We start from the raw sequence: 14,390 nt of genomic DNA on the forward strand, positions 1-14,390 counted from the left end.
TTCTTAAGGAATAAAACACAAGACTTGGGGTTGGGGTGGTTTGCTTTTTTTTTTGCCATTGAGACAATGGTCAAATATCAGTACTTCTTTTTGTCTACACACATGATCAGCTTTAGCACTTACAGCTCCTCCACTCATGGTTCACAATCACAAATCCAAGGGTTAAATCCAGCTAGTATTAAATCCTACTTTTTCTTTACTTTTAGAGCTTCAAGTCACTGCGGTTAATTACTTAAGTCATCATCTTTTCTTTTTCTTTAAGCATTTACATATGACATTCATTAAACAGACACAAAGCAGACGAGCTCTCACAGGAAAAAACATGCTTAACACAGCCTGCAAAATATCTTCTTTTTTTTGTGATTTTTTTTCCTCTTTTTGAAGAACAAATTCAAACTAAAAAGTCATCATGAGGCAGTGAAGGAAAACCAAAACCAAGGAAGACTTAAGTGAATACTGAAGAGCCGCAAGTGTTTCGCAGAATTCAAACGGATCTGCAATCCTTTTCCTCCCCAACTTGTTCCAATTTGATTTTAACATACAGGTGAAAACTAAAATGAAATAGCTGCAATATATATTACGTTCATGGATTACTTTAACAAACAAAGTGCAAACTCTTTGATGCAAAACTAAAAGACCCAGGAGCGAAACCTAAATGCAAAATACATGGATGAATATGGCGATGGTTTTCCTAACTTTCGTGTTCAAAGGGGTCTGAAGGAATTAGGTGCTGAAGCTGGGAGGGTTTGGGTACCTAAATAGCTTCCAGATCCTTTGCAAATCCCAGCATTGATACTTCATAACAACGAATTTGGTACTTGTTTCTTAAAAGCCTTCATATACATAGTTTTTTCCCTAAAAGAACCTGTAAACACCATTTAAGAAAATACAACTATGGAAAAACAAGGTCAGTGTACGTGGCCAAGTACAGATAGAAGAGAAAGCAGAAGATGCAGCCAAGTGCCAGGGCAGACAGACAGTGGAGGTAATGCTGTATTAGCTGTGGGTGGAAAAGCTCACTGTGCTGAGACAGGCCAAGTCCTTGGGACTGCTGAGCCCTCCAGCTAAGTTTAAGTGGGAATCTAACGATGCAGATTTATTCTCCATGTCCTGAAAATAATACGCCTCCAATACTAGGGCTAAAAGACCTTCAATCCCAGAAGACAGCTAAATGCCAGATCATGCTGGCTGCCACACAAACTGGGGCTCCTAAATTTGCTTAATGACTGCTCATGGCCTCTGGTTTCTCAGATCCAAGGCAGCAGGCGTCTGAGGAAGGGTGGGGAACCACCAGGCCTTCTCGTATTTGCACAAAGGCGGATTCCTAAAGGAATGAGTGACTGTGAAATTCGTACCATGTACGAGAGATTCTCAGCTGCTGTTGACCCATCGAGACTCCCAGTTACAACAGCTGGGCATCTGGACTCAAACTGAATTGCCACAGATGCTCGGGCACACACTCAACTGACTGGGTTTGAATAACCACTCGTCAATGGCCAGGAAGGGGCAATGTGGCTGCTACAGAAACCTTGCAAGCAACATGTTGCTCTTTGCCCATGCTTATTGATTTCCATCTATCTCCAGGAACAGAAGACAAACTAACTGCTAAAAGCTTCTCAAGAGAGCCCATCCTAGTTCCTCAGCTGGTGTCCAGCCCCTTTGCACCAGCTCAAGACCTAGTACACTAAAGTGAAGATCATAGCTTATGAACCTGCTCTGCGCCCTCCTATTGCAGCTAAGTGGCAAGCGTTGGCTGGAATGATGCAACCTAGGAATACCTGAAGTACCAGGGTGGCAGTGACACTGGTGGGAGTCTGTAACTTGAATGAGGTTCAGGAAGGACCGGGAAGAACAGGGGAATCCCCAGTTCTTAGATAAGGCTTCGTAAACACAATGAAACAAATATATTAAAAACACACACACAAACATAAAAAAACAACCCAAATGTTTCCTCAACGACCTGATTTGCAGCAAAATCCAGAAGGAAAAAAAGAAAGAGAAGAAAAATAAACCAAGAGAACCAAAGTCCCCAAGGATTCTAGCTCACCCGATGGCTGGGTGCGATGTGCTCTGTCAATTCCTAGTGTTGGGTCCTGCTTCTCTCTCGGCAGCAGACAGCAACCTCAAAGGTGGTGGTGGGGAATGGTTACAGACAGGCTGGGACTCGTGTTCCTCCGTGTTTGCCTAGCTATTCTGCTGGAACACAGAACCCTACAGAATATCCAGTATAACACCCTTAAACTACTCTTCTGCTTGACATTAGAAAAAATAAAATAAAATAAAATTAAAAAATGCTTTAACATTTATTATTGATTTATTCCTTTTTTTGTGTGTGTCTTAAAGGCAGCTCCCGGGAAATTCACTTTATCCTTCCTTTATTAAAAGAAAGATGCTGAATGGGACAGAGGCCACGTATCTCAAACATCCTCTTTTACATTTACTTTTGCATGTCAGAGGTGTCAAAAGAGGGTTTATTCCTTTAAACGTGTAGGGGCTGAAGGGGGAAGTGAGAGGGGTTGGTGAAGATGAGGAGGGAATCTGAGGGGACTGAAACAGGCGCCTTACTTCAGCCCCCCCTCACTGGTTGCCCGCAGTAACCGTCACAGGCTCTAAAAGAATCAAGAAGGGTGTCGAGGTGCCCCCGGCCCCGGTGCGCTGTGCGGGCGCAGAGGGCTCGCTCCTTAGCCCAAGCTGGTGATGTTGGCACGTCCGCCCGGCGGTGCCACGATGCGCTGGGTCGTGCGGCGCGGGATGTTGTCATCGATCTGTGCCCCTGCGGCAGAGAGAAGCAACGTCAGGTCCCTCCCAGGCCACTGAGAGCTTGAAAGGAGGGAGCTGCATGATAAGGGAGTTGGAACAGCACTCTGCTGCATTGGAACCCACTGAGACCTCTAAGGCCAGGCTCCAACTGTGTCCTTCCTTTGGAGGAAAAGCCCTTACTGGCCTCCAGTGCCTTCACTGATCTCACTAATGTAGATCAGTATCCTAAAGGCAGGTGCCAGGATGACGGTGCCAGACTCTTTCCAGTGGTGCCCAGCAGCAGGATAAGGAGCAATGGCCATAAACTAAATCACAAGAAGTTTCACCTCAACATGAGGAAGAGCTTGTTCACGTTGAGAGTGGCTCTGCTGAACTCCGTGCCATCTGCCCAGTTCAGAATGCTATGGGGTACTCAGCATTCATGCCACAGCATGAAAATAAGGAGGACTTTATGACAGAGCTCCTATACTGCTTTTCTTCCTTCCCAAACCTGAAAGTGTTCAAGGCCAGGCTGGATGCAGCTTGGAGCAAGCTGCTCTAGTGGAAGGTGTCCCTGCCCATGGCAGGGGGTTGGAACTAGGTGAGCTTTAAGGTCCCTTCTAACCCAAACCATTTTAGGATTCTATAATAAAAGGATAACCTTCAAGCTAAAACCACCCCACAGTCTCTCTCATTGCCTTCCAGAATTAACACAGAGTATGGATGCATTTCAAAGCAATACATATTTTAGCCCTGTAAAAGTATCTACCAGACAAGCTGAATCCAGACTGGTGCAGGTTCCTCACTGGTGGGGCCTGCTGTTTGGCAGGAGATGTCTTGGCTGAAGACGCTGGTGTGACGGTCTTCGGTGTCACCGACACTTCGCAGACAGGTCCATCGTAGAGGCCTCGAGGCACCCCCCGCAGCTCAGCCAGCTGCAAAACACAGGGTCAAACCAGAACTAAACAGCTGGCCAGATGTTGTTATGACAAAGACGCACATGTCAAGATTTGTCTTTGGTAAGAGGATCTGAAAGAGAACGTCATCTCCTCCGTGCTGATCGTCAGGCAGTAGCTGGTCCCTGAAGCAGCATGGGTAAAAGGAAAGGTGCTCTGGAGTCCTGTGGCTCCAGCCAGTTGTTAACTGGTGTGAGCAGCCTACAGAAGACAGCCAGTCTGTCCCCTGCTCAGCCAGTTCTGTCCTTTAATGATCTCAGCCTACCTGCTGTTGTATTAAAGGCTCCTGACAACTCTAAACCACAACTCATTACTTATTCCCGAAAAGCGTAACAATGCTGAGGCAGAGGCAGGTCTGCAGAAAGGAGCCCGGCCACCTTCACACCACCAGCCAGGGAGCTTTAGATTGGGTTAAATGCAATTATTCCAGTTGAGATGCTGCCCAAATTGGATTTATAGGTCAGACACATATTTCTGTGGGAGACCAGAACACAACAGAACCCACACATCCGTTCTCTGCAGAGCTAAGTTATCTGAGGTTGTAATTTGGATAACTTGCCATTTCTTCAGCAGAACAATTCAGGGAAGACCACTTGCAAGGAATGGGAAGATCACCTATGGCCAGAGGAACTAACACAGCTCTGCTTTCGTCCAAGAGAGTGTAACATTTCAAACATCAAAAGACTTTTCTCCTCAGAAATCTGACTTCATCCAGAAATACCCTTCTTCAATTCTCAGCAACTAAGCTGCAGCTGAGCTCAGTGTCATCTCCTCTGCCAGTTTTTACCAAGTAAAGGCATCTCAAAAGGCAGTTTCTGTTCTGAATGGGTGTATTTTACAAAAACACTTTCCCATCCATTTTAGCCTCATAAAAATAGACAATTCTCACTTTTAATCAGGCAGAAGGCTGTGCTTGTGACTCACCAGTCACCAGACAAGAGCATCTGATCCTATCTGACAGAAGGGAAAGCAGCATAATGTATCTGTAACAATAAATGAGAATCCTAAATTGTTGCTGAAAGGTTTGGTAGATAAATGCCACCAGTAACTTCTCTTGGTACTTGTGTGACAGAGGAAGGCTGATGGGTTATTTGCAGACTGACTCGTGTCCAAACGGGACACTTACTAACACATGCTCTCTCAAGGGGTCCCAGACAGAGAAGGTTTAAAGGAGCAGAAAAATACAATTTGCAGAAAACCCAAGCTCCAGCCAAAGCATATTCCTGTAATGACTCAAGTGAATAGCAAAAATGAGAGAGGAATGAGAGAAATATGGCCCCTATCCAGGGAACATTTTCTGTTGCAGAAGTGTGAGCCTGTGAGCCAGGGGACAGCATCTGCTTTCCGCCCACTTTAACTCAGGAGCTGCAGTGAGAGAACAAATGTGCATCCCACCATTTACACTCACCCTGCTCCTCGCTTTGATGCGCTTGTAAACGAAGTCAGGGAATGGTTTCCTGGGGATATACCGCCCAGATCCCTCGGTGACATGGAGATTCCCATCCTCCAGCACAATCTTCCCCTGGCTGATAACCACCAGGGGAGACCCACGGCATTCCATGCCTTCGAAGATATTGTACTCCAGAGACTAGAACAAAAAGACAACGTGAGGCAAACACATTCGTGCCAGCAAAGCCTGCTGTGCTTGAATTAACAGTCACCAGTCCTGCTAATGGCCAAAATGTGAAGGACAGACGGAAGCAAACTCAACAGCATTTACCTGAGCTGTGTATGCTGTGGTTTAATAGAAAGGCTGGTCCTTGTTATCAGTCTACATTGATTAACGATTCACTCATGCACGATTTCCATTTCAACAAGATTCATGAAGAGGAAATGGTTTCAAATGAGAGTATCTCAAAGCCTACCTCTTTAAATGCATTTAGGCACCTATCTCTTTTGAATTGATGGGGATTTTGAAATCAGATCAAGTTTTATCTAAGTTTCATACTAAAAATAATCATTTTGGAAAGTTGTATTTCACACCAGTGTTTTGGTTGATGGGTCAGGGACCATCAGGACAATCTTGTTTTACTCTAACAGGATTGCACATCCTCAATTAACAGGATTGAAAACATTACACCAAGGAAAGAAACAAGTTTCAAAGGAATCACTGGTAAATGGTCCCACCCATGAAGCCTCCTGGATTGAGATGCATTACAACCATGTTAATTGGGGACTGCTACTCTAGTGACCATCTTGGAGACAAGTCCAGGCCTTTTTTACTGAGTTAGTGATGGAGTTTGCCCTTGGAGTGCGTTGTAAGTATGGGGAGGGGTGACTGCAGATTTACAGTTAGCTAGAATGGTGGTTAAACCGATGCTGAACCAGGTCCAGTCTGCGAATCGTTGTGGCAAAGGAGGAGGCTTGGTCAGAAGGTTATGAATTAGGCTGGTGCCAAGAACAACACTATCTTCCCCTCTAGCTCCTAACGCTTCCTTGCCAGGCAGTGGCAAGAGCAGTGTGAATTCTTGGAAAATATCTGTATGTTGCTCTAGCATTTAAAAAAGGAACAATCATCTGATGCCACATAATCACTACGTTTCCTTGTGCTGCAGCAACCGCTCTGCCTGGCTTTCAAAGGGGCTTTTGTTTTATACTTGACCAAACTAGGATGCCTTGACTCTAAAGGCATCACTTGTACCCTTTTCTCTTCTAACACAAGGCAGACGTGCAGCATCAGACACAAAAAAATACCCCAGCAGGTGTTACACCAGGTATAACACATGATGCAGTGACGGGAGAAGAGGTCAGAGCTGGATGTGGAAGGTAAAAAGATGCGATTTCCTAGACAGCCCTTCAAGCCCTAACCAAACCACTTGGAAATGAGAGCTCTTCATCCTCCAGAGTCCTGGCACAATGGAAAATGCAGCCTTTGGCAATAGCTCCTCGAGTGTTGAGGCCTCTTACGTGGTGCAAGAGATTCAGGGGGATCTGCAGTTCTTAGTGTATAAAGTATTCCTGAATGGCTGTTCTACTGTGGAGATGGTTCTCTTTCAGTTTAGCCCAGATGTAGGGCAAAACCTGATTGTACTGGAGCTTATCCACAAAAGATGAAGTCTGTGAGTTAGGTGTTAGCAAACTTGAAGACACTAATTCATTTCCTAATCCATTCAATGGCGATGACTTTTAAATACTCCAACCAGCAAGCTACTTTCGTCTCTCTCTGAGCCATTCGTAAGCACAAACCCAGGTTCAGACCACTAAATTTGGCACCTAATAGCAGCATGTCCCTGGGCTCCCTCCTCTAATCCATTCCTCTCCAGACTGGAGGTGTGATGAGTCTAGAAGCACCTCTAAGGTGATTGAAGTGACCAGACTTCTGAGTCCGGATGCCTCTGTCAGAGGTCTAAGCATAGGCAGGATAAAGCCAGGCCATCTGTGACCAATTCTGACACCAAATTAAGTCACAGGGAAGTGAACCAAACCTTTAAAAACGTTTCTTTGTGCCTGTGCCCAGGGATCCAAGTGTGGAAGGAAACTTTGCTCCTTCAGCTCCAGAGTGAATGAAAGCATTCACGGAAAAAAGGAGGGTTTTTCCAGGGAAACATTCCATAGGTTCATGGCCAGCAGTGAAACAAATCGTCAACAAATGCAAACAGTGGCTGCTTTCTCCGAGACAGTGCTCGAATGTCATAGGGAGACTCCAACCAGCCCTGTGCAGAGACCATGCTGCAGCTTCCCACAGCGTGGGACAGCTTTTCTGTTGTAGGAGCTGGGTATAAGATACAGGACACATAGCTGTGGGACACAAGCAAACAGTGCCTCTAACGGTGCCACCACAAAGCCAAGTAAGAAACAAGGGGAAGGTCTGGCCAGTCTGGGTTCTGCCTTGTGCCTCCCTGTGCCAACTAACATTGGGATGATTGGCAGTAAAATCATGTTGAAGTATGCCTACACACACGTGCCAGATCATGGTGCAAACTCACTCAGATTCAATGATCTGGATCAGATCTCCCAGGAAGGTGCCCACAAGCTGACAAGCTTTGCTGAGCCCAACTAGAAAAGGGGCAGCTCATATTCTCACTACTAGCCAGCCAGGTCATAAATGGCACATCATGATAAGAGGTCTTTTGATACTTTGAAGAGCTTTCTGTGTGCTCAGATCCAAGCATTCAAAGCTCAGAAAGTGCAGACAATCTCTTTGCTCCAAAGAGAATCTCTGGGTATTCATGTGACTTCAGATTGAGACTCAAATCATCTTCCCTTCTGCTCACACAACTGAGCCCTGCTGGGTGTAAGACCAGGGAGGGCTTGAGGCATCGAGAAAACAAAGCCCTGAATTGTCATGAGCTCTAGTTCTTGGCAGCACAGTCTGACACTGAGGGAAAAGAGGAGGAAATGAGCAGCAGAGCTCACGTAGTAGAAAATATCCTTACTATGTTATGAGTCTTGGCAGAGATTGTCTTGACACTGTCGGGATCCCAGATAACCAGATCAGCATCCGAGCCCACTGCAATACGGCCCTTCCGTGGGTACAGGTTAAAGATTTTAGCTGCATTTGTGCTGGTCACAGCAACAAACTGGTTCTCATCCATCTTGCCAGTCACCTGGGCAAAGACAAAAGGAGTCACCACATTAGCCAGGTGGGGACCACTCCAAAAAGCAAGGAACTCACCACACAACAGATTATAAATGATGTTTATAGGGGCAAAAACCTTGAGCGGAAGGACCATAACAAACATCTGGGGCGAGATAACAATACACTTATGTGGTTCTTTCAGTTCTGAATGTCTAGTTGCAGCCTAAGTCTATGACACATGTGACATACCACAGCCTTATCCCAGATGATGGACATCCTCTCTTCAGTCCCATTGGTTCCTTCCGGGATCAGGGTGAAGTTGTCCTTCCCAACAGCTTTCTGAGCAGTGTTGAAGGTGCAGTGGGCACTGCCAGTAACTTGGAGGTCTCCACTGGAGAAGACAATGATAGGGATTTAAGATAAGTTATTGTCAGAGGTTTACTCCTGAAGGTAAACCAGCTTTTTGCTTGCTAGAACAACAGCTATTATTTTTATTACCCACTCATCTCACGATGAAGCACACATTGTGTGAACACAAAGAGCTCTACTCACCAGGACAGTAGTGAGTTGAGAAAATCAGGAGTGGTTGGGTCAGGACTCAGTGGTGGGGAAGTAACAAAAGCTGCTGCCTTAGCCCAATTCTTGCTCCAGTAATGAGACCCATCAGTACCCAAGCTGGCTGTGATGGGCTCTCCATACACCACAGTGCCTACAGGACAAGGAATACAGACAAATCCACTGTGAGCACCAAGCAATGTGCATCTCCAGCCTGGCTTCCAGGCATAAAGCATCCTTCTGAAAAAGGACAAGTTGGGTAAGTTATGCCACGACCACAGGCTGCAGGGTTTCTTGGTACTTCCTCTTAAGTATGTGATCACAGAGATATAAATTAGGACTGAATTCAGTGATGACAGATGATCAGACATGCTTAAACTCCTAGGTTGTTCAACGCTCCTCAGAAACTGTTATGTTACTGAAGGGCTGTTCTCACAAGCATTTAGAGACCTCTAAAGACACACTGAGCATTTTCCAAAAGTCAGTCCCTCAGACTAAGTATTCAAACAACTAAATACCTGAGTTAATCATAAATACACCATTACTGCTAAGAGCCTGGAGCAGCAAAACATGCACAGTGCCTTTACACAACTGCTGAGGATGGCACTGATTAACTGTGCTTGACATGGTGACTGCAAAGATCCACTGTACTGTATCCTGAGCCAAGACCTTGTGAAAGAGGCTAAAGGGAACTGTAAGCGTGAGGAGATCCAGCCTGATCTACAAGGGATGTGGAAGAAAAAGAAGGAAAGAAGTACTTTTATACATGTGTATGCTTTAAAGCTCTAACAAGGCTGGGTTTCTTGGAGCAAGCTCTGTGCACAGATCAGATAAGACAAAACTACCAGGGAAGCTTCCTGCCTACAGAGAAAACTCATCAGAGAGGAAGCATCAGGGAAACTGAGTGATTCCCCCAAGGGTACTTGGTGTATCTGTGGCAGAACTAGGAAACGAAATTGGATCTTCTGACTCCCTGTCCAGTGCACTAACCACCAGTGCATCCTTCCTCTCCATTAACATTTTTGGAACCACATGAAGGAACAGCCAAGATACTTTGCAAGCTGGAATGCACCAGCAACATCTGCACACCAAGCAGATGCAAGATGCTGCAACTTCAAAAGCGGTGCAGGCTGGTAGCCTCACAGATCTGCTCACCAAATGCAACCTTCCTGAAATCTCCAAGTGCCCGTCCATCTGGATCCCGAGCCCAGGCACTTCACGTGTTTGTACCTGCCCGCGAAACACTTGGGTAGTTAAAACACTAACCCTAAATACTTCAATCAGAAGAGACTGGCACAAACAACCCCCGAACTGGTCAGCAGGGTCTTACCTCACCATGCAGAGTGAAAAAATATGACCTTTCTTTCACCATATTGCCTGAGCTACTCTTAGCTCTACAGGCTCTCAAGCTAACTGGGAAAGAGCACATTACCTAAGGCAGAATGATGCATTAACTGGCTTCACGCTGCTTCCAGGACCACACTGGAACAGGAGGTGCAAGAACAGCCTTTTTTGAGGGGATCCACCAGCAGAGGAAGAGGATGTCTGACATCACTTGCCACAAATAGGGTTACAAAATCAGAACAAGGCAAAGCACACGCTGGCTATTAATGGGAAGCCTGTTGTGGGCCAATACACTGGGAAGATTGTTCTGCAGGGAATGATGTTTTGAGCTCCCAGATCTGCCAGTGACAGAGTTTGTAGGGAACCTCCTCCATACAAATGCCGCTGGGAACATCTGGCTTTAAATAATGTTCGTTCCTTTCCATTTAGTTAGTCAATTCTGTTTTGTTTTCGCCTTGGGTAGTCTTCAGTTATGTTTCGCTGTTGCTTGGGAGGGCAAAGTAGTTTGTGTGTGTGTGGCCCTCCTGGGTTACCCTGGAGGGTAACCCCTCCTGCTGTTGGCACAGCATTTAAATTGAATTATTAAAGAACAGAGAATGGTATGCCACTGATACCCCAAATTCCCCTTATAAGGAGAAAACACAATCTGAATGAGAACTGTCTGTTGTAGTTCACTCAGGAGACGAAGTGAGTTCTGTGAATCATTCATCTGGGATCATTCTGTGGATCATTCAGCACCTTCCACAGGCAGGGTAACATCTACCCAAGTCAGGTTGTGCTTCATGGCTTCTGCAATGTAAGTGTATGGTGTCTCATCCCAATGCCTCTCTCTACTTGCCTGCTAGTGGTTTCAGGGGACAACGAGCATAGCAAGAAGGTGGTCTTGATGATGATCCATCCCTATGATGCATGTCTCTCCAGTGCATTACTTAGAAAAGGAAGGGATGCTTCCCTGGCTTACAGGATTGAGTTGCACAACGACATGAAGCTGTTTTCTGGGGTAATGCAACAGGCAGCCACTTTGCTGTGTCAACACATCTTCTCATTTCATCATGATCCCCACTAATGGAGCTGGGAGGGAAAGGTTTATTCCAAACAGCTTGAGCTGCTTTCATGCCATGAACAGAAAGAGATGCCTCGGAAATCAGTCACCCTCATCAACTCTGAACTCATTCAACAAGAATCATGGGACCAAAATACTTCTGAACCGATACACAAACACGAATGTGTTTGTGTGGTAGGAAATAAGCTCTTCTCGCACCAAACACCCAGATGGAAAGTGATGTCATTTGTATATCCATTCAGGCTTATTCAGACTGCATAAAATTAAATCCAATCCTTCAGAAGAAAGAAGGGGGAAAATCATCCCTCCTGCTTACTCACCCACTCAGAGCCGCTTTAAATAGAAATGAAGGGGTTAGTCACAGAATAAAGCATGGAGACAGGCGCTCACTGGGCTCTATAACCCTTGCTCCTTTGGGCAACACAGCAGGGTCAGGACCCTGGAGAAGCTACTGCATCACTCAGAAAAGCACAGCTCTCTCACAGACATCAGTCAGAGAGAAGAGACACAAGGCAGCAGCATCCACGGCACATGTGAGTCTTGCATCCTGCAGCATCCTCAGGCAGAGTTTTCAGAGGTGACTGCAATTCCCAGCCTAACTCAAACTACTGATCCCAATTAATGTTGGGATGCCAGGCTGTGAATTATAGCACATGAGGAGTATCTATTTCACAGGCAAGGAGCACAGTGAACAGCTGGAATCAGTAACCTCTTTGGTTACCACGACACTACTCCAGCTGAATCCAGCAGGGCTTGTGAGTCGAGACCTCCATCAGGAGTTTTGGAATCACTTCTGATCCCAGGAAGCAGCTCAAAAGACCACAGCAGCTGGAAGGCAGACACAGCTTTCAGCCTCTAGGGGCATCCATTAAATGGAGACAGCATGGAATTACTCCGTGATAATACGAAGGCACATGGCTCAATGTGGCAGGATGAGTGTGAAGGGAGAAGTTCTAGGCTGAACAGAAGAAACAGCTCCTGGCACTGATACGACCACTGAATACACATCTGTGGGAGATGAGATAGAACCAGTTGCTTGGGACTGTTAAGAGCCTGGACAATAACAATGGAAAAAGAATCCTTTCCTGAAGGGATGAAGCTGATGTTGGCGAAGAGTTGAACTGCATGAGCTAATAGGGTGCTTCCATCCAAGGGAAATAACTTACCCTTTTTCCTGGCTTGAGCAATGACATCAGCAGCACTTTTGCTCATCACCTTGGTGATATAAAGGGGGCAGTTGGTCTGGTTGGCGATGGTTATTGCGCGGTTCACAGCCTCTGCTTCCACCTGAGAAACCAAGTCAGCAGCAAGTTAGTACCATCCCACGTGTTAGCATATCCCATTCACCTTCCAAGGGTCACAGCCTCTGCTTTCATGGGAAAACAGGGTGTGCAGGGCTGGGATGAGAGACTTTCCTCTCTCCTTTTCCACCTCTCCAATTCTGAGACAGTGTAACCATGACAATCACGATGACATCAAGCTGTAGTCCTCTCTCATTACTGCCTTTTCTCCCAGGCTGTTTCAAGCAGACTTAAGTCCTAAGGTAACACTCCAGGTGCTCAAGGTCAGAATGATTAAGCCCCTTCTTTAGCCTAGACAAAAATAAGCAACTAACTGTTGACTCAACAGAACTGTTCCTGCGCCAGCCCACACGGAAGAGGGATGCTGTGCCACATACTCTGGTAAGCCACGTTTGCAAACAAGCCTCCTAAATTGTACCCTGCACTACAATAACTGGCTTGGGATCTGACAGAGTGTGAACCACTCCATAAATCAAGTACTTTTTTTTGCATGTGTAGAGAGATAACCTCAGTGAGACTGAGGGTCACTTGATAACTACAGCCTCAGAATGAACGTCATCACTCTGCAGGCTTTTATGGCTCACACATCCTCATCAAAGCAGCCCAGATGACAGATTTAACAGCAGGGTAACGCTCACAGTGCCTACTGCCATGGAGAACTGAGCCTGCAATACCACTGACGTTTTCCAGGTGAACAACAGAGGAACTTAAACCCAGACAATCAGACTCCTGATTCCCAAATGCAAGAGGCTCCTGTCACCATACCAGGGCTGGTGACTAACCCTCCCCAGGCCGGGTGATGGACACAAGGGGACATTTTTTACACCAGGTGCCCTACACAAATGGAAACGGCTGCAAGGAAGGGTGTTTCTTCCAGGCCTTTTGACTCAAGTATGGCACAGCCAGCAGCACCTGCAGGGAAGACAGAGGCTGAAAGGAAAAGCCAAGAAAAGCATTCTTGTCCCTCCTGAGAGACAAGGAGAGAACTCAGACAGTCCAATGCTTCCAGGCAATGGCATCTGTTTGCCAACTGCCCGTTTAAAGCCAGCCTGTGCACAGCTCTGTCACTGTTTCCATCCTGTGCCTTAGTTTCCCCACTTGCAAAGCAAGGATGAAACAACACACACCTCCAGACTTCTGACCAAAAGGCATTTGAGCAATGGATAAGCAGGAGGAGAACATTTTCTGCACGGAAGAGGACAAGGCTGCTGAATTCATGCCTTGTGCCCAGATGCTATGGTGACAGGCACATAACAATAACCCAAGGACTAGTCCAAAGGGGAATGTTTGCAATTACCAGTATGCAGCAGAAGCCCTAGCACAGCAGTTCTCTTGGAAAAAAGAGACAGACATTTCCTGGAGCATGGGACTGCTTGTGTTTCCAGCGTTTTTGTGGCTGAAATAAAAACAAGGAATGATGGATGGCTCCGAAAAATCATCACAGAATGATCTGAGCTATGAGGGGAGAGCTTTCCACAAACTGATGGGTGATGCTGACCTGAGATAGTGGCGTCTGAATTAAGGCTCCCTTTGCTGGCTGGAATAATGCGCTGAATCCTGTCACCTTGGTTCAACACAGGTTACTGAGGTGAGCAAGCCAAGCCCATGAGTCAGCAGTGAAAATTAAGCCTTAATTCAACCTGGGAATTCAGAAGATGTGAATGCTCCAAGACACAAACACACACGGCCAGACCCCGAGTGCTTCACTCTGACCTCAGACTCACTGCATTGAGTGGGAGGCTGGATTTAATAAATACTTTAGACTTGTTCAACAACTCCTGCTAGTTTGCTGTAGGTGGAGGTCTGAAATAAGCGGCCCATCAGTACAGTGACAACCATCATAAAGTCCTTATGGCAGGCTTTTCACTCCATAAAGGGCAGCATGAAAAGCCAATTCTAGTGCTAACAGCATC

At 46.1% G+C, this 14,390-nt stretch overlaps 1 protein-coding gene across 2 annotated transcripts in view; it reads right to left on the bottom strand.

The window, feature by feature from the left end:
• DPYSL2 (dihydropyrimidinase like 2) overlaps positions 1-14,390 on the bottom strand; it is a 49,611-nt gene continuing 35,221 nt past the window's right edge. For both annotated transcript variants that reach the window (XM_080634564.1, XM_080634565.1), the window contains 7 exons: positions 12,343-12,463; positions 8,767-8,923; positions 8,464-8,605; positions 8,072-8,242; positions 5,104-5,283; positions 3,509-3,674; positions 1-2,773 (listed from right to left, as the gene is read on the bottom strand). In XM_080634564.1, coding sequence (XP_080490690.1) covers positions 2,682-2,773; positions 3,509-3,674; positions 5,104-5,283; positions 8,072-8,242; positions 8,464-8,605; positions 8,767-8,923; positions 12,343-12,463 — 1,029 coding nt within the window. In that variant the 3' untranslated portion in view covers positions 1-2,681. The remainder of the gene's footprint in view (positions 2,774-3,508; positions 3,675-5,103; positions 5,284-8,071; positions 8,243-8,463; positions 8,606-8,766; positions 8,924-12,342; positions 12,464-14,390) is intronic.

This window comes from Psittacula echo (assembly GCF_963264785.1).
Source record: "Psittacula echo genome assembly, chromosome: 25".
NCBI classification, from domain to species: Eukaryota; Metazoa; Chordata; class Aves; order Psittaciformes; family Psittacidae; genus Psittacula; species Psittacula echo.